The sequence below is a fragment of the Ictalurus punctatus genome, chromosome 28 (genome assembly GCF_001660625.3).
Source record: "Ictalurus punctatus breed USDA103 chromosome 28, Coco_2.0, whole genome shotgun sequence".
Lineage (NCBI taxonomy): Eukaryota > Metazoa > Chordata > Actinopteri > Siluriformes > Ictaluridae > Ictalurus > Ictalurus punctatus.
The window spans coordinates 8,455,958-8,481,718 of record NC_030443.2 but is presented as its reverse complement, the minus strand read 5'-3'; the positions used below and the strand labels follow the sequence as shown (position 1 = coordinate 8,481,718).

At 40.7% G+C, this 25,761-nt stretch overlaps 1 protein-coding gene across 9 annotated transcripts in view; it reads right to left on the bottom strand.

The window, feature by feature from the left end:
* mcc (MCC regulator of WNT signaling pathway) overlaps window positions 1–25,761 on the bottom strand; it is a 156,750-nt gene that overhangs the window by 107,308 nt on the left and 23,681 nt on the right. For 7 of the 9 annotated variants that reach the window (XR_008393735.1, XR_008393734.1, XM_017459944.3 and 4 more), the window contains exons 2-4: window positions 17,079–17,218; window positions 10,785–10,945; window positions 327–490 (exon numbers count right to left, since the gene is read on the bottom strand). Coding sequence is in view for 7 of the 9 variants with exons in the window: in XM_017459944.3 (XP_017315433.1) it covers window positions 327–490; window positions 10,785–10,945; window positions 17,079–17,218 (465 nt within the window). In the remaining 2 variants the exon portion in view is untranslated. Of the gene's footprint in view, window positions 1–326; window positions 491–10,784; window positions 10,946–17,078; window positions 17,219–18,695; window positions 18,876–25,761 lie in introns of all 9 variants that reach the window. The other 2 variants (XM_053677194.1, XM_053677192.1) reach the window with 2 other exon arrangements.

The window sequence follows — 25,761 nt, the reverse complement described above, 5'->3', positions numbered from 1 at the left end:
GAGAAAGAGGTGCGTCACAAATGACACAGAAATCATAAAAAGTAATAATAATAATAAAAAAAAGTCTCAACCAGTAATGATCTGTGCTCCAATCAGATGCAAAAGAAATCCTCTGATTCATACCACAAAAAAACAACCCCAAAACACATACAAACCTGATCTGTACATTGCAGAAGGGACAAATTACTAATTAATAACAAATTATACAAGCAAAATAAAGTCCAATAATCATAGTTCACCAGTTTACCAATTACAACCATGTGTTGTAATTGACAAAACATTTATTGAGAAAAATTCAAATCTACCAGATTCCTGGAGTTCTGTACCTTAATGGCAATGTCACAGTGCTGGTTGGCTGTGGTGAGCTGCTCAATATGTCTGTCCACCTCAGCCACTGAGAGGCTGCAGGCAGTCTTCTTGCGGCCACACACCACACTCTCGAGGCCCATCAGCACCCGCTGCAACTCCGAATTTAGATCACTGCAGTTATCTAATGAGAAAAGAGGACATGGTTCAGAGGATTCAACATATTGGGGATATGTTAATCTCACACAACAAATGTTAATCTCAGGGCATTTTCAGTCCTATAGATTCATGCTTTGTTCAGAAACAGGGACTTATTGTTACAATGTTGTATTCTCTTCTTGGCTCGGTTCACTTTTCACAAGGCAACATTTAAAAGTGTACCAAAATGTGAGTAAACTGTCCTCTCGTTGGTCAGAGTATGCCTGTTTATGTTCTGGGGATCCGCCCATAGCAGTCATCCATCCAGATGGATAGACAGCAGCTCCATGAGTTTAATGTGGCTTTCTTTTTAGCTGTAGTTATTATAATTTTATTTATATGTTCAACAGAGTGATTAAAGCCCATCTCAGTGAGATGTTCCCTAAACACTTCGTAAACCTCTATATTTTTTAATACGTTTTTGAAAGTTCATAAATATGTTTGTCAGACCAAATTTTAATGATGCATTTTACCTAATTTTTGGTCCAAGTTAAACAGGGATTCATGTTGCGAGCCATTGGCAAAACAAATGCATTTTACGTAACACAGTTTGTTACATAACACAGATTGCTTTCTCACCACAAGTGAACCGCTCCAGAGTTCATTTGGTTTCAATACTGTTTTGCCATATTTAGTTCAGTAGCATTATTATTGCTCCTAGTGGATAACAAGTGCTAATAAAGCCTCAGTGGGCAAGGAATCATACTGCCCCATGATTGCTTTATGAATGTTTTGTTTATGAGTGGGCACAGTGGACAGTAGAGTTAATGATATTACTTTTTTTGTGTTTGTCACAATAGCAACAGTAAGTTCGCAAAATTTAAAAAAAATAAAAATAAAAAATAAAAAATTCTGTGGTAGCAGTGGTATGGTCCAGTGTCTGCTGTGATGGAGAAGAGGCAGGTTTAAACTGCATGTCAACATGGTATTTCCTTTATTTATACACAAGAAATGTTCAGAAATGTATTGCTAGAGCTGCTAAAGTGGTGTTTATATATAGACTTGAAGTAAATGACTCAAATAAGTCATATATTTAAGACGAAAACATCAGATTTTGATCAAAGGTAACTTTAAAATATCCAAAAAACCAACTATGAGTAATCAACCTATGATCCAATAGGCATTACAAACAAGCACGCTAAAGCTAACAAAGATAGCGGTGCATTTAATGTCATGTAAAGTGGACTGTTATCGCACATTTTTGCTGTTTCTAGTGTACAGTAACCTTCACTCAATCATGACTTAATTTTTAACACACCTGCATGTCTAGTTAAGCACAGCACATTTTGTGTTGCTTTTAACACAATCAGTATTGTTAGTACATTTAACACATGCTGTGTGTTAGTACATTTCCACACAAAGATGTGTTTAAAAAAATAACACAAAATAACACGTGTGTTGTTAATACATTTTTCCCTACAATTATCCTAAAATGCAATTTGTTCGTATGTTAAAATTCTACTAAAATGTTCACAAAATAAACAAACAATTGCATGAAATTCAGGTGACATTTATTTAAATAATTTAAACATTTGTCAGGTGTAAATATTGGAGTTGATGCATCTTCTTACAAATCTCCCTTCCGTGTGGGAAGACACTTCCATTTGAAAAGCTGTAAAAGAGCAAAAAGAGTGTTGGTTAGTTGTTACAAAGTATGGATAAGTCTCTTTGGGCTTCAATTGCATTAAAGAATGTGACCTCCATTCTCCTAATGAACAAACTGGAGCTGTAAACTCACCAGGAAAATATAGCTGACTTGTGAATATTTATTTTCCTGCCTTTAGCACCTCACTGCCAATTGTTTTTTTTTTTTTTTTTTTTTTGCACAACCTAATTAAGTCAACCAACACACCAACAGTGTGTGGCTACTAGGCAGGGTCACAGAAACACACACAGCTGGCGGCTAATGATCAGCATGGTAGCTCTCCTCCATCCAGCAGCCGACAGGAGCATATACGTAAAAGGGCCTTCCTCCTCTAACAAAGGGATGGACCATCTCCAAAATAATGCAAACCTTTTGTTCTCCATTTTTCACAGAAGATACAGCCACAGAAGAGGACTTCGCTCCCTGACCTCCAAAAAGAAAAGGGCCTCAACCTCTCTGTGAGACCACATCACACTCTCTACACCCCCGAGGATGACACCGACTCCACCACACCTTTTTCTCACCCACGCACAGTTGAAAAACGTTCTGCACCTAAATGGCCTCCTGTGTGTCGGTGCTCAAATTGCCACAGCCTACATTGTAATGCTAGGTTATCATTAACTTTCAAAAAGGGAATGGGAGTGTCTAACATTACTGTGAGCTGTATGCTAAACAGTATAGTATGCAGCACATGATATTCACTTTTGAAACCATTGCAGTAGGTAAAGTTAATTACTTGCTGAGTTACTGTTTTCCAATGAATACTTTTTCGAGAGCTCCCTGACTAAATATCACAAACTCAGCCAAGCAATTTCAGCAGCATAAATGCTAAATAGTGATGAACACTAACTTACATCCTCTCCTCAGGACGCTGCGGTCACAATCAAAAGCTCAAAGCAACGAACATTCACTTTGAGGCTTTGTATGATATCAGCAGTGCAGTCTGCAACATGAACAATAATTTAAAACACATTGTGTTGGTCACTCGTGTGAATTTTTTTTCTTTTTTTTAAACACATTTATTGGATCGTTTAATAATACTGATCTGTTGAAATAGTAATAACACAAAAGCTGTGTAACATCTTTTCTGATTGCTTATCCATCTAACAGTCTGTTTGTGTGAAAACAACTACCTCCACCTGAAGCGAATTCATACTGAGTTAACACCGAGTTAATTTGATGCAAGGAGCTGTGCTGTGGAGTCCGGGTGCATTGATTCAACTGTCGGTGAAAATGACCCAGCCAGTAACCCAGTTGGGTTACACAAAACTACCCAAGACTAAGAAAGTAACCCAATTAGATGACCCAAAAGGCTCAACTCTTGTGTTACACTGGTGCCAAAACCCATGACATTGAGGAAGAGCATCGTCATGGATTCCGCACCACTGGTCCAGATCTTCCAGTCCCTTGCCATCCTGCACCAGACCCAACACCAGGCCCTCCCTGAGCTATGCAAAGAGCAGGAGGAGTGCATCCAGGCCCTACTCGAAGCCAAGAGGAACATCAGGTGCTCCAGAGCCTGGTTCAGCAAGTGGTTACTTCAGCAGCAGCCCCAGTGGGCATCGCAGCCATGGCCCACATCACCATAGCAAAGATGGGACCGCAGTATGATCTGGAAGCATTTTTGGAGTTGTTTGACCATGTCTGGGGCTGTCTTCAGTCCTAATGGGCAGCCCGCTTACTGCCAATCCTGTAAGGGGAAGCCCAGCTTACGGCCCATCAGTTTCAAGTAGTGAACTTGCTGGAGTACACTCGGCAAGCTCGGCCACCCGTTTGCCTTTGCCCAAAAGGCTGATTCAAAGCTGGGTAAATGCATGAGTGGTGAAGGTGAGGTGTGTGCTCAGGATGTTCACAAGTATCCATTGGTGCCAGTCACTATTCACTTCAGGGAACAAAAGCATAGAATATAGGATCAGTGGGTAGTCGTTGCCTCACCCATCCACTAATTCTGGGAATAAATTGGCCAGGTTTTCAGACATTAGTGCGGGCATTATTTCTGCATGAGTCCTGCAGTAGCGAGGCATGAGGTGGGAGGTGCACAGCATTGGCTTGGGAGGCATTTTCAGGGCTGTCAACATCAGCTCTGCATCAAGAAGAAACAGAGGGTAGGGAGGGCTCTTCCTCTGGGAAATTTCCCTTGGGGATTTCCCTCTGGAGCAGACTTATGACAAATCCCTCAGGCCCTCGACCAAGTGAAAGTAATTGATGGTCAGCGAGTTCAACGCAATGTTGCACTCTTCTTCTCCTACTTTGCAATTATTCAGAATAAGTTATATTGAGTGACACGGGACACTCAGACAAAAGAGGAAACAACCACTTGTTGGTTCCAAAGAGCCACTGGGAATTGTTATTCCAGGCAGCTCACCATAATCCGATGGCTAGGCACCTGGGGCAAGATAAAACACAATCGTCTCATGGCCCGTTTCTATTGGCTAGGCATTTGCGGCATTGTTCACTGGTGGTAGTCCTGTGCTAGTCCTGGTGGATTATGCAACATGATTTCTGGAAGCAGTACCTTTGCACAATATATCAGCATATAGTGTTGTGGAAGCATTCTTCGTGCTATTACCGGAGTCGGGATCCCAAAAGTGATCCTGAATGATCAGGGCACTACGTCCACGGCACAAACACTCTGCAAACTTTACGAATTATTGAGGATTAAATCGATTTGCAATAGAGTTTAATAACCGTTTAATCAGATGCTTAAAAATATGATTCGTAAGTTCGTTCACAATGATGCATGGAATTGGGATTTGTGGCTCGAGCCCCTGTTATTTGCGGTACGAGAGGTCCCATAAGCCTCCACAGAGTTTTTCCCATATGAATTATTGTATGGGCATAAGCCTCACAACAGCTTAGACATCATTGGAGAACTTGACTATGAGGTCAGGCAAATGAATAGAGGTGATGCACTTCAAATATACCACATTTATACCAAATGTACCATATCTGATGCACTTCAAATATATAAATCCGTGGAGAGAGGCTGTACCTGTGGCCCTGGAAAGGGCAGTTCCTAAGAGAGAGGAGTTAGGACTGAAGATAAGTCTAAAAAGTACAGCCCAATAGGCCTTTTTCAAATGAATCGGTGACGCAGTATTTCCACCATGGCGTCATCTACAGTGTTTCCATATAGAGAAAACATGGAAAGATCCTTCACTACTTCTCTCTTGACCTTGCCATTACTTAGGTTTGAGGATGTTAACAGACTTGTTGGACAGCACTCTACAACTAAAGAATCAAGGCTGAGCAAGGGCTATAAATACAACTCTCTTTGTGTGTGTTTGTGTATTTGTACACAGCTAAAACTTCTTGCGTTCAAGACCAATAGTTTGTATGAATTTCTTTAAATTCCCTTCTAGAGCCTCATGTCTTAGCTTCTAGAGCAAAACTCACGTAAGATCAATCCCTGACCTTTGCTGACACAAGTACTAGAGGGCATGTCAAAAATAGAGTTGGTCCCCTCATAGTTTGGTCCCATACCTCATGGCAGTCCAGGATAGTGTCCCCCCATGACTGCAGATCTTCCGGTTGTAAATTTCCCCTCAATGCCTGTGCTTGGTTATCAGTTCAACTGTAACTTTAAATTTATGCCCACACACCATCGAGCACTTCATGTAACATGAAAGTCACTGCACCACACGGAGCTACTCCAACCAGAACTTTGAATGTTGTAATGCTCTTGTAGTTGGAGGAGATCTCTCCGTGAAGTGTCAGAGATGCAGGGCTCTCACAGTGGATTTCTGTGCAATGCAGGAGGACTCGCAGGTTTCGAGTGAACAACTTGTAATTCTCAGACATGGAGGAGCCTACCTGTTGCCTGGACATCTAAATGGGTACTGAACCCAACATAAAGAATAGGAAATTAGCTCAGGTGACAATGGTCCTGCTCACTGTGGCCACACTTACCCTGAAAATGTCAGCAAACACTTGTTCCCTCAGTCCAGCAGCTACCCGGCAACAGTCAACAAATAGTTCATCTATGAGCTGGATTCTCCATGCAGGGCAAGGGCTTGGGGATGCTTTTTGTGCCATCCTCCATGCCTTGCCCCGGGACACAAGGTTCCTGGCAAATGGACAAATCGACTCCCAAAACACAAGGAAAACTTCCTGTGAGGGAAAGTTATCTGATTGTGTGATCAGACACACAAAAACTATTTACTATAACGGGGGTCTCCAATGACAATTTCTGCAGTCTAGCCTCCAGCTTTTTAATGTAATGCAGTGCCTCATCTAATGTACCTACAAAAATGTCAATAATATAATAAAACACACATTTCTCTCTAGATCATAATAGCAAAACAACACTGGGATTTAAGAAATGTGCTTACCAGAAGGTGGGCATGCCACGCAGTCAGGTTCTTCAATGCTGGTTTCATTTGGAGCAACTACCAAGACAACAGACGGCTCCTGACTCTGTGCATCCACACATCCATCCAAGTTGAATGGTAGCTCTCTGAAAAGCAGACAGCCTTTGAGGTGGTATATGAAAATTATTCCATGGAAAACGAATGGGAATTGCACCAACCTTCAGCCATGAACATCCTTCAGTGTAGTTGACAGTGGTGAAATGTAGACCCTTCATCCCTTCTAATAGCGATGACCCACTTCTTTGGTCTTCGTTTGAAGGAAAGAATTGCTTTTATTTGGAAAGAATTGTTTTTGTTTAGAATTGCTGAACTGACCATGCTGCAACACTTACGCTTAGCCATTGTTGTCACTGGAAGTAAATTTACACCATGCCAGTGAGTGCCGGAAACATGAAACCCCGAAATGTGAAAAAGGCAAATGCACCCCGGTCCCCTGAGGAGACCATCGTTTACTGTCCCAGAGAGCAAACATTGCCAGGTTGCAGGAGGAAGTTTCTGATGTGTTTTTGTCTCTACCCAGTTGCACTGACCTCACAGAACTATACATAGAGATTCCTCCAGATACTGGCTTCCTGAACACAAGAAAAATTGGGTTCGGGATGAACTCAAGTCTATGATCAAAATGGGGGTATTTGAAGAGTCCCACAGTGCCTGGTGCAGCCTGGTGGTCCTGGTGCCCAAGGCCGATGGGGGTTGGAACTTTTTTTTTGGCGGACTTTAGAAAAGTCAATGCGGTGTCTAAATTTGACGCATATCCAATGCCTTGCATTGATTTGTTAGGCATGGCTTGCTTTTCTTCGACAATGGATTTGACTAAAGGGTATTGACAGATTCCCTTGACTCCAAGATCTCATGAAAAAACTGCCTTTTTCACTCTGTTTGGATTACGTTAGTTTGTCACCCTTCCATTTGGGTTGTTTTGAGCCCTAGCGATGTTTCAATCACTCATGGACCGAATCCTCCATCAGCACAATGCGTATGCCGCTGCATACTGAGATGAAAATCATTTAAAGTAATGATTGGCAACGACATTTGCAACATTTAAGGGCTGTCCTGAGATCCTTGAGACTCACAGTAAACCCAATGAAGTGTGCGATTTGGAAGTATAGCATGTGGGCTTCCACTTGGGTCATGGGCAGTTGCGTCCCCAAATTGATAAGACAGCAGCAACTGCGGCCTTCCCAATATCAAAGACCAAAAAGGTGGTGAGGCAGTTCCTGGGGCTGGCTGGCTACTATAGAAGGTTTGTACCTAATTTTTCAAATGTCACCAACCCACTGACTGACCTATTTAAAAAGGGGGCACCAGACCCGTTCCAGTGAGGGGGTGGGCTTTCTGTCTAGTTAAAGCGGTTTTGTGTGGGGGCCCGCAGTTGCATTCACACAACTTTTCTTTGCATTCACATGACTTTGTCAGGCTATCAAGTGGCCAGGTTAGGGCCGCCCTTAACCTTAGGGGCGTTAGGGTTGCGCCCCTACTGGGGCACCCTTTCACCCTGTACTCGGATCACATGAAGGACGATAATGCACAAATCACTCATTTGTGGTGGGGGGTCAGCTGAAGCCCGGATAGCTCACCAGCGTGAGACTGGTGGTGGGGGGTTCCAGTGTTGGACAGAGATGAAGCAAGTTGAACCGGCTTTCAGTTGTCCCATGTGTATAAGATAAAACTGCCAAAAAGCAAAACTAATAGAATAAAGCACTATTTGAGTTGTTCCAAGCCTGCCTCCAGCTTCCTCATTCCCTACATGAACCTAAGAAATGTTACACATTTATTTGAATGTAAGGTATCAAAATAAACACAGATTTCAGATTATAAAAGATGCAATTAGTAAATTTAATCTATAGTTTGTTTAATCTATAGTATGTAACTAGCTAGATTGTTAATGTGCCTTTTGAGTGAATTATCAGCCTCCAGAAATAATCACAATTGCCCCAACTACTTAAAAAATTATATCTGAGCTCAATAAAACCATCATTGAAGAATTTACACATCTGAAAGACCACAGTGAGGTAGCAATGTTATGTTAGGGATGTTTATTTTTGTTAGGCTGTTCTTTGCTGCAGGCATTGGTTGTTAGACTAGACTACATCTCTCTCTTCTGTTGCTGTCCATATATGCCTATTATGGGGTTACTCTAAAAATTGACAAGATAATGGTACGTCAAAGCAAAATAATTAAATTTATTGAATTAATACATTCCCATCACAGTCATGTGCAGTTGAATGGAGCATGACAACTTCATCTAGTCTGAAATATTTTCAAACTAACAAAGTTCATTTAGCTGTTTTCTTTACCATCACTTGACTAGTTCACATCCCCTGAACAGCGACTAGTTAATGTATTATTTCACTAGTCTGTGCAAACCAGTGTGATAGAGTTTCAGAAGAAACTTTTCATTTTTCAAATACTTATAAATTATTACAATAGATGCACTGATCAGCCACAACATTCAAACATAAAGCAAAGGAGACCTACACTATATTAGGCAGGTGGTTTTAATGTTATGGCTGACTGCTATATATTTGAAGACTAAAAAAGAGAATGTTTAAGTTCCTATCTTCAACTTTTAGCCTACTAGCACAGGTTCAAGTGGTTTTATTGTCATTTCAACCATATACAGTTGGTACAGTACACAGTGAAACGAAACAACGTTCATCTAGGACCATGGTGTTACACAAAACAACACACTAACCACATGAGCCAACACAGAACTAAATAAGACCTACAAACATTCTATATTAAGTGCACATGCAAACGTGTGCTAACAACGTAGGACAGTACAGTGACAGTGCATGAGTGCATGGGTGAAGAGCATGTGTGAGGGGTGTGTGGGGTCGTCCACAATGCTGGTGGCTTTGCGGATGCAGCGTGTGGTGTAAATGTCTGTGATTGGGGGGAGAGAGACCCCGATGATCATCTTAGCTGTCTTCACTATCTGCTGCAGGGTCTTGCGATCCGATGAGGTAAATTTCTGAACCAGAGACAGTGATGCAGCTGCTCAGGATGCACTCAATAGTTCCTCTGTAGAATGTGATGAGGATGGGAGGTGGGAGTTGGGGTTTCTTCAGCCTTCGCAGAAAGTAGAGACGCTGCTGGGCCTTCTTGGCTATGGAGCAGGAGTTGAGGGACCAGGTGAGGTTCTCCATCAGGTGAACACCAAGGAATGTTCAGCGGAGAGTGGTTGCGCCGTGCTCTCCTGAAGTCAACAACCATCTCTTTTGTTTTGTCCACATTCAGAGACAGGTTGTTGGCTCTGAGCCAGTCTGTTAGCTGCTGCACCTCCTCTCTGTATGCTGACTAGTCATTCTTGCTGATGAGACCCACCACAGTAGTGTCATCGGCGAACTTGATGTGCTTTGGTTTCATGGATTCCATGCCCAAGAAATAATAAGAAAAGGTATGACTGTAACCCTGCTCTATAATTCCAGCATAAATCCTGAATATCAAATCTTTTAATATTCAGCTCAACTATATGTTAGAAGGGGTTGAAGATTATTTCTGTGTGAACACGCATTGAAGATAGAGAATTTTCCATGGATCTAGGTACATAAATAAATAAATAAATAAATAAATAAATAAATAAGGTGATTAAGAAAAAAAAAAAAAGTATAATTCTGTAGCACAATGGCTTCCTATCTGCTGATAGATGTATACAATATATGTAGCTCAAGTGAACTGAAAAAGATCATAAAAGTTTAAAATTTGACAAAGGATGATATCTGAAGAAATCATGCACAAACTAATCTACCATTCAGTGTTTAGAAAAAACATAAATGTGTGTGCACATAGACAAACCACACGTTCTGAAAAAGGCTCAGGTTTAATGGACACTTTTACATCACTCAACTGTTTCTTTTAGCCAAACACTGAATTGTTTTCTATTGGAAGGAAAGAAAGATAATATAAGAAAAATTATAAATGCTGGATTGGTTGTCGGACAATCATATGGCTGTATGGCCTAGTGAGAGAAGATAGATACGTGCAAGATGTGCTCCTGCTGATTCAGAGATTAAAAAAAGGCCAATCCAGTAGGTGCTAATGACAATCGGACGTAATATTTCCCTTAAGTATTCTCTGTTATAAGGTTAATGATGCAATAAACCCTCTGGGTTATGGTTTTCTTAAAAGCAAACTCATATTGATGATATTGTAAAAATAATCACCTTCCAAACAGACTATCTTTACAAAGTAATTACCATAACTGCATTTAAGGAGCCAAGAATCTACAACTCCATGCATGTATCCTTGTTGGGACTCCTTACCCATGTCTGCAGTGACCAGCATTGACTGGTTTTCAGGCAATGAGACACGAGATGGTTGGTCAGGGTCCTGGTCCAGGTCCTGGTCCACACTGTGCTCGTCTTCACTGGGTTCCTGTTGGCTATGGCTGAGCTCGCAGTGTAACTCTGAAAACTCATCTTCTCTGAAAGCGAGAGAGAGAGGTAATAAGGTCAACTTCAAGTTTAATGAAATGACAAATGGAGCATTATTGTAATAAAATACATTTTTTAATAGTTTGTCTTCTTTTGGTTGTCTCTGAGACTAGTCTATCTATATTGAAAATATGTGTGATGTGTGCTCTGATGTGTGGAAGATGCATTTAAAGCAGCCCACAATTCAGTACAAAACAGTGTCATTCAGTGTTGCGCAGTTCGTGCCTCCTTCACAATGACTGCAGCCACACAGGCCATGCCACCTTCATTGGGACTGACAGGCAGGTAGAAGCATGGAGGAGGAGAGAGGAGAGAACGAATGAAAGAGAAACACAGTGTGTCAAAGGAAATTAATTTGACTTAATTTCACGTGCCTAATTGCAAATATATTCATAATAAATGTGTGTGGGGTAATGTTAATTACCAAGAAGGTGGTGTGATAGCATGCAGTGGCTACTTTGGGTCCACAAATATGGTAAATGTTATGTGGAGCCAAAGAGATGTACATCAGAAACACAGGTGAACAGGTCTATAATTGCCAACTTTTGCTGGAGAACAAAGCTCAGGAAGAATAAATGATGGACTACAGGAACAGCTACGCAACCTCAGGCTGCTAGCTGATATATATATATATTGTCTTGTTCTGTGTATTTATTTTCTTGCACTCATCTCACGCTGTTGTGTATTTGTACTTTATGTAGTCCTGCATACTGTTATGTTGCACCTGGGTCCTGAAGAAACATTTAATTCCAATGTATATAAGATATAGAGGATTGATAATAAAAATTCACTTGACTTAACTTTACCTGATCTGCTGTTACCGATAATATCCCTACCAACTTTTGTCTTATATACCATGGTTTGAATAATTTGAATAATAATCATCAGCAGCAGCATCGGCAGCAAACCGGAACAAAAAAAAAATTTTTTTGCTCCGTTTTTTGTTTGTACTCTGTTACTCCCCAACCATGCTTATTTATGCTATTTAAAAGGTTAATTTAACTTGTTAACTTAAATTTTTCCCTCATGTCTTTCAAAATGTAGTCACGTTAGTTCAAGCCAAAGAACACAAAACATGTGAATCAAACTGTTACGAGGAGGGCTCGGTACAAAGGTGGAAACGGTACTGAGCTGGTCTGTTATCCAAATGGATAATAGATGGAAAATAAAAGAACCAAAATGCAGGCTCCAGCTCATACTGGCATGAGGTAGCATGTGACTGATCTAGTTTGTCACCTATATTTCTTACCGAATGCAAACCAACAGTTTTTTTCATAATGTTACAGTTGGAATTGTGTAGCAGAAAACAGTACTCAGTATGTCATTTGTTATTTATCTTAATATTCTTGTTGAAACATGTCAGTAATAACTATAATGGGATAGTAAGAACTGAACTGTCAATTAATTTATCCAAGTGCTTCCACCATGAACAAAATGGGCTGGTCTTGTAAGGCTTATTTTTACCATCCATCCTCACCTTGCAATGCTTTAAATACAAATATAATATAATTACTGTAGTTACTTTAGTAATCAGTCATGCAATAATGTAACACATGCTTTTTCTCTGTGTGTGTGAGGTATGGAGAGAAAGTGGGTGTGTGGTACATCTGCCAGCACACCAGGAATTCTCCCGATGAGCCACTCCAGGTATAGCTCATAGTTGCAGGGTTTCTTTCAATGGCATAAACCGTCACAAATCGACCACAAGAGTTAGCACAGAGTTAGCATTTTAGCCCTTGAGCTGCCAGCTTCGCTTCAAGCTCCAGTGCTTTGCGCGAGGGGAAATCATGACATTAACATGACGCTAAATGGCACTACAGAGGTTGTCGGGGACATTAAACGTCATCACGCTGAACGGGAAAAAACTTTGCAGATAAACTCAGGGCTCTACGGTGCGACCATTTCACTCGTATTTACTAAAATACTGAAAAGTATTTTGTGCGACTGTGAATAAATATTTATTCGCGAGTGACCTGTTCGGAATAAAATCGGGATAAAAACTACAACTCCAAAATGCATCTATACCGAGCATCTATCTCAAGTGTTCTCATCCCTACTTGTATGTTATATTGTGGCATGAGAAAACTTAATAAATGTGAAAGTGCAATAAAAATATGTTGTCACTAAAATCAATTACTAATCATGATAAATAATCGCGATCTCAATATTGATCAAAATAATCGGGATTATCATTTCGGCCATGAACGTGCAGCCCTAATATATTTTATATATCCTGTAAAATTGGGAGGAGGGACCTTCAAACAGTAAAAACAAAATTCAGTACGTTCTTGACCCGAGAGCAATACTCCACACCTTAAGCCACATAACACAGGAGAATGTCAATCCCGGCTGTATAACAAGGGTGCTTGGCTACGAGAGTTCCAGGAGATGAAATGCTCGTTTTGCTAACCATGTTGAGCTCTAAATAGCTTGCCGAGTGGAAGAGCCCTTTGAGGTCAGACGACGAATCTGGGATGTTGACTATGAAGTAAGGTGAATGGATAGAGGAGCAGCATGACAGGTTTACCATAAATCCTAAATCCATGGAGGGAGATGGTTTTATGGCAATGGTCATTCCCATGAGGGACGAGCTAGGACCATAGGTGAATCTAAAAAAGGTACTTCAATCCACGCCGGTCCTATATGGAGACCACCTCTCATCGTCCCAAATTATGGACATTACTAAATTATAGAGAGAATTTTCCAATGTGTTCGCACTGATCTCATAGAGCACCACATTGAAACAATCCCAGGGGTGATGTTGCGCAGCCACCCCATCAGCTGCCAAAACACAAAAAAAATTAGCTTGGAACGAACTCAAGGCTATGCCTGACATAAAAAAGGTGGTTTTGGCTCCAAAGACTGACAGGTCGGTCTGGTTTTGGGTGGACTTTAGAAATGTCAATGCGGTGTCTCAATTCTACGCATACCCAATGCCTCACATATTGGCAGGATCCTCTTGACTTCAATGTCTTGTGAAAAAAACTACCTTTTCCACTCTGTTTGGGTTACGCCAATTTATGACCTTTCCTTTTGGGTTGTTTAGGGCCCCGTGACAGTGGCTCATGGACAGTGTTCTGTCCACACGCTGCATATGCCACTGCCTATTTAGATGACACAGTATACAGAAATAATTGGCAGCGGCACATGCAGCACCTGAGAGCTGTTCTAAGATCACTGAGTTGGGCTGGACTCACGGCGAACTCAAAGAAGTGCTTGAATGGATGGGTGGATGTACGGTATCTGGTCTTCCACTTGGGTTATGGGCAGGTGCATCCCCAAATTGATAAGACCACAGCGATTGCAACCTGCCCAAGACCCAAGAAAAACAGTTTTTGGGGCTGGCTGGCTATTATCGTAGGTTTGTGCCAAATTATTTGGACGTCACCAGCCCGCAAAAGGAGGCACCAGATCTGGTCCAGTGGATGGAGCCATGCCAACAAGCATTTACTCAGATAAAAGCTGCACTGTGTGGCAGACCACTCCTATATTCTCCTGAATTCTCTCTCCCTTTTATTTTACAGACACATCAGCAGCAGGACAGGTGGCTCCCTGGCCTGAGTCAGGCGGTGGGGGCATGTGTGTCAGGGCAAAAAAAGAAAAAAGGAGCAAAATAAAGAGAGCCAAGTTGTTGCAAGCTTGCCTCTGCCTTCCTTCCCCTTGCCCAACTTTAAAGCTCATCACAGTGACATTTCCAGAATGTTAATGTACTACATATTTTAATAATTCACACCTTAATTTCATTATAAGGATAAGGACCCAATTAGCACAAAGTAAGAGCAAATAATGGGAAGGCAAACTAGTCATCAGTCATCCTAAAGATAACTTCAGATTGGGTGGAAGCCCTAGAGGGCTGGTTTAGCCAGAAAGATTTAAAACACCATGACCTAGCAAATCATTGAGTTAAGCAAGTGTTACAAAAGCAAGGGTGATGCAGGATGCAAATGCAAAACCATAGAAACAAAGAACAGCAAACAAAAGGCTCAGGAAGGCACAGGCAGCAAGGCACTGAACACAATTATTTGTGACGTGAGAATGAAACACATAGGGTTTAAATACAAAACGTAAACATTGGAGAAATGGCTTGGACATCAGGAGACACAGTCGGACAACCTGGAAGTGCACACTGTCGCACATTTATGCGAGGGGAATTTCTTGATATAGTCCCCCACCAAAAACACTACCCCCAGCGGTCCTGGGCCCCCAAGCAAAATGTCCACACTGAACTCATAGTGCCAAGGCAAGGCAGTCACTCTTTTAGTAAAGGGCTTCTTCTGAATTAGCCGGGGAGCAGACATGGAGCATACCTGCAGGAAGCGGGTGATGGGTTAGTGACAGGCTTGCCATTGTAGGCTGCCTTGTCGACCTCAGGCGTGAACATTTGACACCCATTTCGGTCTCCTGCTGCATCCATACTATAGGAGAAGTATTCTGTTATGAAAGCAGGGGTGATGCAGGATGCAAATGCAGTTAAGAGCTTTATTAAGAGGCAGACAAATCCAAAATGTGTAGCAGAAACTTATTCCAAAACAAGCACAGGGTCAGGCAATTAGAAAAAAGGGCAAACCTAGGCAAAAACGCTAAACACAGGGACAAAAATGGGATAAAACATCCCCAAAAAAACAAATAACAGCAAAAATAATGGTTGCTAAGACACAGGCGGAAAGGCACTGAAAACAATGCTTCATGACGTGAGAATGAAACACAAGGGGTTTAAATACCCAACGTAATCACCAGGGAGACACAGAACAGCGGAGACACATTAGGAGACAACCAATAAACATAACATGGGTGGAGACAGGACAGAAAGCAAAAGAAACATGTCACAAGTAAACACAGTCTGACAACCCAGAAGTGCACACCGTAGTGCTTCGGGCAGTTCATGAGTGCTGAATGCTCCAGCAGTCAGCGAGAGGGGAATTTACTAGAGTAAGTTGTGCTGTAACTGGAGCGGGCTGCAGCGGCAGAATTTTGTTTTTTTAGTCTCGTTTGTTCGTCCTTTCCACCCCGCCATCCTTCATCTTCAGTTTCTTTTCTTTTTATCTCAGTTTAAGTAACTTCCATTTTCCAAAAATTTTTTGTTTAATTCTACATTGAAGTCTTAGTCTGAACCTAGCCTTCAGCAGTGATCAAATTCTTCAGCGCTCCAAGCAAAGATTCAACTAGACCTTCTAAACAGTGTCGAAATCTCGATACCCTCCTTCCACTAACTAAGGTAAAGCAAGTATGATGCCTCCCAACTTTCATTATTCTGGTACAGTACAAGCTAAGAACTTTAGAACCTTGTACACAAGAATTGATATTAATATATTGATGGTTCACTCAGGTCATGGTCTAAATGAATTCCATACATTGCCATAAAATCTAACATTCTATCATTTTTTCCACTGCAAACTCCGTTCTTCTGTCATTTCTGTATGCATGTGTGTATTTATGTACATGTTTTAGATTATTTTCTATGTGGTAGTTTAGAAAAGTGTAATAAAGTCTTGTCTATATTCAAAGTTGTTCTGTGATTTATCGTTCATTATCCAAGTCCCTAAACTTGTCTATTACATCATCATGCTAGGAAATAGTGTTGTCATCATAATAAGATATTACGGTCAAAGAATCAATGCATGCCCAGAATCAGTGCATGCCCTTACCAACATTTCTGCTAGACAAATGAGTTGGTTAGTTGCTGTAAGTCAATTCTGATTATATTTCTCAAATTAATTAATATTCCCTTTGAGCTAATGCTTTCCCTACACCATGGTATGTCATGCTAAAATTTAGGTTTTGGCTGAAAATGGACTCAAACTATGGAATGCCATTTGAGACTAATATTACATAAATATAAATACATAAATATGAATTCATTAATAGTATATTCCATTTAAAATACACACAATCCTCCTTCCATTGGAGGAGACAGCATCTTAATCTGGGACATCTCAAAGACTAACAATTTTTTCCTCACAACAGATAACCCTGAATGGATGCTGTGGCCCCCAAAATGTGGCACTTTTTTTTTAAAAGTTATTTTCTCATCCTTTTTTTAATGGTAATTGTAAACACGCTACCAGTGTTGTAGATAAAAAGCAGGTTGAAAAATGCTGAAGCATTCCTTTAATGATAGCAGACCTGATGATTGTGCACTGCAGCAGACCAATCTTCTCATTGAGTTCAGCGATGACACTGTGGAGCTCAGTTATCCTTTCCTCATAGTGCAGTGACTGCTCCTGCACCTCCTCATGTTCCTGCAGAAAATTAGACTGCTCACACTGCACACACATGAAAATACATAATTTATTTGTATTCACTCAACAAAGCACTAAACATGGATCATATCAAGATTATCAAGGGTATAAGTAGTAGAGTCTTTCAATATGTTACAGCTGGAAATAATAGCAGACACTGAACAAAAATAAAACATTATAAAAGTTAATAAGAACAACATTAATAATAATAATAATAATAATAATAATAATAATAATAATAATAATTAAAAAAGTAGAAATCATCAGTCAAATGCAAGTTTAAAAAAAGTGTGTCTTGAGTCGAGCTTTAAAAATGCCAAAGGTCTGAGCTTCCCTAAGTTCACGAGGAAGAGTTGTGGAAGGAGCATAGTGAAGAGAGCATAGAGCATTCCAAAGTGAAGGAGCATAAACAGAAAAAGCCCCGTCACCCATAGATTTTCAGCACGTTTGTGGAATAATTAACAGATTACACTGTGAGGAGTGCAGTCTCCGATTTGGGGTGTAAGGGATTAATAAAGCAGATAAGTAATGAGGAGCCAAGCCATGTAATGCTTTGTATGTCAACATCATAATCTTAAAATGAACACGGAACCTGACCGTGAGCCAGTGCAAGGACTCCAAAACAGGAGTAATATGATTGTATTTCCTGGTCCCCATCAGGATCCTGGTGACAGAGTTTTGCCGTTTGTTGATTGTGGATTTAGAAATTCTGGCTAAAACGACATTACAGTGATCTAGCAGAGTGACAACAAATGAGTTAATCAGCTTTTCAGCCACAGAGAAGTTTAGCATAGGATGCAGTCTTGCTATATTTCTGAGGTGAAAAAAGGATGCTTTAACAGTGCTCTGAACAAAAGAATCAAATGTAAGGCTGGTATCGAAAATTACTCAAGGTTCCTCATTTTACTTTGAGTCTCTAGAACAGAGCCATCAACAAACAGAGACAGTGAACCAGCTTTGAGAATTTGATGACGGGAACCTATAAGCATAACTTCGGTTTTCCCACTATTCAAGCACAGAAAATTATTATTCATTCATGTTTTTATCTCAGAAATACAGTCAGAAAGAAAACAAACATCAATGTTTTTACTAGATTTTGAGTGAATGTAGATTTGGGTATCATCAGCATAAAAGTGATAATGGAGGCCGAGCGATCGCAGCAGATGCCCAAGTGGAGATAGATAAATATTTAAAAGTAAAGGGCCTAAAACTGAACCCTGAGGAACACCAGTGAGCACAGAGCTAGTGTCAGACCTGTAACCACCCACAGAAATAAACTAGGAACAGTCAGTAAAATAGGACTTAAACCAGTTTAAAACTGTCCCCACACACCAAAAACACTTTCAAGGCAGGTAAGTAAAAGATTAAAACTTAAAAAGGAAGTATAAAGACTGCAATTGCTAAAAATAGTTTACACTCAAGTCTCCATCATTGAACAGTTAATAATTTCAGTTTGATATGACAGACTTAAAGTTAAAACTCTAATTATGCTCATACTCACTTTCATGATAACAACACTTTTTGACCTTATTGTATTAGAGATGTCAAGACACCAAAAATCTAGTAGTCAGTACCGATACCACCAAAAGTACACGATACTCGATACCACAGTGTGGTATAAATTATTTTTTCTTTTAAATAAAATTAAAAACTCCTGCAGGACATCCTCCTCTGGCTGATACTGGCAAGAACACACACACAGACACACACAGACAGACAGACAGACACAGACAGACAGACAGACAGACAGACAGACAGACAGAGAGAGAGAAAGAGATTTTAATATCAAACACTGTCTGACAATGACTAATAACAAGTGCTAAGGTGTACTCCTAAACACACACGCACACACACGCGCACACACACACATGCGCACACACCCCTTATACTCTGAATGCAAGCATTAGTTTCACTGATATGGTGGCAGACCAAAAAGATTTATTAAAAGGATGAACATTTGAATAATTATTAGTGACATTAGGCTACATTTTGCTGCCAGGACACAGGCTAAATGGTTTGTGTTCTGTTTAAAATTAAAGTTTATGTTCAGCCAGTTCATGCCTCCACCTTGCCCTTCTTTAAGGTTTGTTACACTGGTGCCAAAAGCCGGGAAGAAGGAGGGACACGCTGTCGGAGAGCCCTCACCTCTGTGGGAGGATCGCAACACTGTGGAGGCCGTGGTGCTGGAGAGGTTGCCGAGGAGGACAGAGGAGTCACTGCTGTCTGCCGGGATGCAGAGGAACCGCTGCCATCCGCCTGAAAGGGGAGGAGCAGTTGCCATCTGGCAGGAGATGGTGCACCTGCTGATGTCCGCCGGGGAAGCAGGAATGTGGCTGCCGTTCATCTGAAAAGGGGAGCGGCAGAAGCCGTCCATTAGGCAGCCAGAGGTGCGGCTGCCATCCACCGGAAAAGGGGAGAAGCCGCAGCCACCCGCTCGGACATCCAGTGCCATCGCACGGCATCGTAGGGGATTGCTTCCCAGCTGGCTGAGAACCAAATGACAGTATGTCTAGGAACTGGAGTGTTTTTTGTCTCTCTCTCCTGTCCTTCTCTCTAGCGCTCTTCCAGCTTCCTTCTCTTCATCTCTCCTCTTGCTCGAAGGCAAAGGGACTGGACAGATAAGATGTAACTGAGAGGGCAGCACCACCCTCCCGAAAGGGTGGGAGGGGGTGTGCGTCATGCCAGGGGCCTGATTTTGGAGGCGAAGGAGTGTGAGGAGAAGGAGGGAGAAGCCAGGTTGTAAGGATGCACACCTGGCAGTGATTTGGCTAACCAGTGGGAGAGAGGGAGATAAAGGAGCATGTGCACGTTTGTGTTTCTGTGATGAGTTCTGTTTAAAATGAAAGTTTATGTTCAGCCGGTTGCTACCTCCTCCTTACCTGTCTATAAAGTTTGTTACAATTTTATATCTGGATAAGTTTATATATTAGGATGAATATAGAATTGATTGATGTGTGGTGGCCAAATTGTTTATATGTCAACATATTTTTGATAATTATTGAGATTCACACTCCTGACTAGTTTGACGTCAATTTTGTGAAGATTGCCCCGAAATCCTAGGACTACTTTGCAAAAACAGGTTTTGCATATTATGCAAATTCTAAATTAAATTGACAAAGCTAAATGATATGTCAGTTCAGGGGTGAGGCAATTCCTGGGGCTGGCTGGCTATTATCAGAGCTTTGTACCTTTGTACTTTTTCGCACGTCACTAACCTCTTACTGACCTCACTAAAATAAAGGAGCATCAGATCCAGTCCAGTGGACAGAGTGGTGGTCTTTCACACAAAAGCGTATGTGGGGGCCCACTGTTGCATTCTCCTGACTTTTCTCTCCATTTTGTTTTACAGACTGATGCATTGGAGAGAGGGCTGGAGGCTGTTTTGACCCAGGTGGCAGAGGGGGAGGGGGGCCCCGTGCTGTACATCAGATGCAAGCTTATAGTAAGGGAGACCATGTAAAGCACAATCGAGAAGAAGTATAGAAGTATCTGGCCATCAAGTGGGCAGTCCCAGTATTTCCCATTAATTACCTAGACTCCCATTAATTACCTAGACCCGCTACAGTCTAATTTGTCTAATTTTACTTCTCAGAATAACAAAAAGATCTCGGTTTTGCACGGTTACTTCGGCAAAGCATTTCTCACTCCATCTCTGACCTCCCCAGTCAGTCAGGCTGATTAATTTTTTATTCGTTGATGTGCAAGATGTTTCCCCATACTTCCTCCCCTACTGCTGATTCCTCTGGCCTCCCTGTTCATCTGAAGACGTTGCTCTGTCATAGATTGCCTCAAGGAACTCTGGACTTCGGTTCCCAGCAGCCACTGCACCACTGTCACATGACCACCTGCACCTGATTCTCATTCACGTTAATGACCGTGTGTGTAGTCAAAGTTTGCACTGCACTCTTTGTCTTGCTTTGATTGTCTTCTGTTGCTGTGTTATGCTTGCTCATCTCATAGGTACTGTTTTGTGTTTGTTTTCATTTTCACATGTTCATAGTGTCTTCTGGTGTTTTGTTTTGACCTTGATTAAACTGAAGTGATGGCTCACACCAATTAATTATAGTTTGAGTGAGGTTTAGGACAACTTGTACATGGGACAGAAAGCATAATATTGAAACAATTGACAAATCTTATTTACAAGATAACAAAATGACTTTTATAACCAAATCTTTCACTAAAATGAGTATTTCATCCTGTGGAAGCAACGTTGGTGTCAGTGGCAGTAAACTCACAACCCTCTGGTAGTAAGCCAATGATTTATTATCTGGGGGCTCACAATTCTTTTTCCAAAGTATATTTATTGGCTTTTGTTTGAAATTAAAACAAAAACACATTATAAAACATTAAGACAACCGGAACAAAACTAGAACAAAAAATAACTAAATAAATAAAAATACATGAAAATTTTCATACATCACAGTTCACAGCTTTCCAATGAACAGTGGCAAGAAAAAGTATTGCAAAAGTATAAAAGAACCTTTTGGAATTTCATGGTTTTCAGCATAAATTGGTCATAAAATGTGATCTGATATTCATCTAAGGGTGTTGACAATTATAATGTACCTAAAATAAATACACAAAATAAATTCTGATCCCTCATGTCTTTATTGAACACACTCATTCAACATTCAAAATGGCAGTGTAAAAAGTAAGTGAACCCTTACAATTAATAATTGGTTGACCCCCATTGGCTGCAATAACCTCAACCAGGTGCTACCTGTAGCTGTGGATCAGACCTGCACATCGTTCAACAGGAATTTTAGCCCATTCTTCCTGGCAGAACTGCTTTAGCGCTGTCATATTCTTTGGACATCTCATGTGTATGGCTCTCTTCAAGTCATTCCATAGCATCTCTATTGGGTTGAGGTCTGGGCTCTGACTTGGCCACTCCAAAAGGTGGATTTTGTTTTTCTGAAGCCATTCTGTTGTGGACTTGCTCCGGTGTTTTGGGTCGTTGTCCTATTGCATCACCCGACTTCTACACAGTTTCAGCTGACGTACAGACATTCTCACATTATCTTGAAGAATAGTCTGGTATACTTGGAATTTCATCTTCCCCTCAATGATTCCAAGCTGGCCAGGCCCTGAAGCAGCAAAGCAGGCCCAAATCATGATGTTTCCTCTACCATACTTTACGGTTGGGGTGATGTTTTCATGATGATATGCCATGTCCTTTCTACGCCAGATGTAGTGCTGTGTGGTTTTTCCAAATAGTTCAATCTTAGTTTCATCAGTCCACAAAACATTTTGCCAATACCGCTGTGGAGTGTCAATGTGCTCTTTTGCAAACTTCAGGCATGCAGAAATGTTCTTTTAAGTAAGCAGTGGCTTCCTTCATGGTGTCCTGCCATGGATACCCTGCTTGTTCAATGTTTTATGTATTGTAGACTCATGAATAGAGACGTTTGCCAAAGTTTTGAAGGCATCATTGGAACTGGCTGTCAGTCGGGGTTGTTTCTTTACCATTGATGAGTCGATGACTCATTGATGAGTCTTCGATGTGCTCTTGGTGTCTTTTTGACTGGGCACCCAATTCTTGGTAGAGTAGCAACAGTCCCAAAGTGTCTCCATTTGTAAAATGTGTGGCTAAGTGTAGACTGGTGAATTTCTAAAGTCTTTGAAATCACTGTGTGACCCTTGCCAGCTTTATGTAAATCAACAATTCTTGATTGTAGAGCCTCTAAAAGCTCTTTTTGGCGAGGCATGGCTCACATAAGCGTGAGCTTCTTGTGCAGAGCAAACTCCTAAAGTTTGAGGGTTTTTTATCAGTCAAATTAACTGTAGTCCACACCTCCAAACTCATTTTCTTAACAAGACTCCAGGTGTGCAAAAAAAAGCTTTTCTGAGGTCATTAACTAAAGGGTTCATACTTTTTCCACAAGCACTATGAGGTTTTTTTTGGTTGTTCTCAATAAAGACATGAAAGATCAGAATTTTTTTGTTATTATTTTAGACACATTATATTTGTCAATACCCTTGACTTAGATGAAGATTAGATCACATTTTATAACAAATTTATGCAGAAAACCATGAAATTCCATAAGGTTCACATACTTTTTCTTGCCACTGTATTATTTTACCATGTACTGCTTTACCAAAGTCAACAGTTGTTCTGCTGGAATACAAGTTATCTGCATGATATACTTGCCAACTTCAATACTTAAGAGCTGGTTAGTTCAATTATCCCCTGCTGTCTGATCCACTTGGTTGCAATAGTGTAAAAATATCCTATAATGTAAAAATGAGACTTGTAAAAATCCTTTAATTTCCCTTTAACTTCATACAGATGTGTCCTTTAAGAATGCGCATTTTTTCCACACAGTTTCACATGATTCCTCACGTGATCACACGGTACCCTTCAGGCCCGCTTCTTAGAATTTAAAGTGATTTGTTGTGCTTCACACAATAACCACCAGCTGGTGCATGGAACAACATATTGTAGCTGAACACAGTACAATTAAAAAATAATAATAATAAAAAAAAGGTGTCTGGGGTTGAATGGTTCACATAAAATATTACATTTCTCATCAAAACTTATTATAAACCTGTGTTTAAATTAACATGTTATAGTACATAACGTGTACAGCACAGCGGTAACATGCTGGCTTTATACCTTAGTGACCGGGATTTGAGCGTCAGCTCAGTGTAGTGCTTTTTTAAATGACCATTTTTATACACAGTTCCCTTGTTTCAAGGGCTCAAATGTAATTGGACAGATTAACATAATCATAAATAAAATATTCATTTTTAATACTTTGTTGAGAATCCTTTGCAGGCAATGACTGCTTGAAGTCTGGAAACTCCCGGGTTGCTTTCGCAGTATGTTTTGGGTCATTGTCCATCTGTAAAGTGGAGTCCAGTAAACTTCACTGAATTTGACTGAATCCATGCAGACAATATATTCCTATACACTTCAGCATTCATCTGCGTGCTTCTATCTTCTGTCACATCATCTATAAACATTAGTGACCCAGTGCCACTGGAAGCCATGCATACCCATGCCATCACACTTCCTCCACCATGTCTTACAGCTGATGTGGTATGCTTCGGATCATGAGCCGTTCCAAGCCTTCTCCATACTTTTTTCGAATTTAGAATTTGGTATTGAATGATGCTTGCCAACATATAACAGCCATCAAAGAATTCTATGATGTGCTTCAGAGACTTTGTTTTCTTCAGCCAAAGCATTACAATGTGGAAAATATTAGAAATCAGCATTTAAAGCTAACACTGAAAAGACTTTGTCCCACGAGATGGGTGTCCAGTTGCGATACTTGTAATTTTGTTTAAATTAGTTTTATCATAAGTTTTGAAGAGAATCGTAATGTTTTTATGTAAACCATACGTCGTATTTTTTCTTAAATCTAACAAACCACACATTCCTTGTTTACATTTACATTTATTCACTTAGCAGACGCTTTTATCCAAAGCGACTTACAAATGAGAGAGATACAAGCAAAGCGATATCAAGCAGAGAACAATACAATAACTGCTACCATACGAGATCCATTAACTGAATTCCAGAAGAAGCAAAGTGCAGAGTAGAGGTGTAAGTGCATTTTTAAAAAAAAAAAATTTTTATTATGAGTTTGTTAGGTGTTCATTGAAGAGGTGGGTCTTTAGTTGTTTTTTGAAGATGGTGAGAGATTCTGCGGTCCGGATTGATACTGGAAGTGCATTCCACCACTGAGGAACAGTTAGTGTGAAGGTTTTGGAAAGGGACCTAGCGCCACGCTGAGTTGGAACTGCTAAACGTCGGTCGCTAATCGATCGCAGATTGCGAGAGGGAACGTAGGCCTTCAGGAGAGAGTTGAGGTAGAAGGGTGCTGTTCCTGACAAGGTCTTGTAGGTGAGCATCAAGGCCTTGAACTTGATGCGGGCAGCTACAGGAAGCCAGTGGAGGGAGATGAAGAGGGGTGTGACATGGAAAGGGATCTGCTGTTTAATGTGCTCTGCTACTTGTTGCAAAATGGTAGAGAGAGGTTCACAGATCCATCCGTGTTTATTCAAACGAAACATGACTGCCCCCTACTTGTCATGTATTTCCTGTGCCCACAGTATGATTCCCTGTAATACTACATGAAATCATATGATCCCTTTTCATTTGACACGCATTTTTAATGGCCACATATGTATGTCAACTTTTCCAAGGCCAGGTTGCTGGCCATGTCTTTAATCCATTGACTAGGAGAGGGTCTTTGGGTCTCTTTCCATTAGTGCTGCAACAACTAATCGATAAAATCTATAATAATCAATAATGAAAATCATTGTCAACGAATCTCATTATTGATTAGTTGGTCTGCACGCGGTACATTTACTCATTACGTTACTTCTGTTCCAAAAACATGCTTCGGAGAGTAAATACTAAAAGTTGTGTCCCAAATGACATACTATACACTTACACTACGTACTACATACTCTACCTTCTAGTGCAGTGTTTCGCCGGACCCCTAGTGGTCAGTGGTGTAATTGCAGGGGGTCCGAAGGAAAGTTTTAAAAATGTTTAAATAATATTTTTTTGTTAAATGTATCAAAATATATTCAAATGAGATGTTTTAAAATTA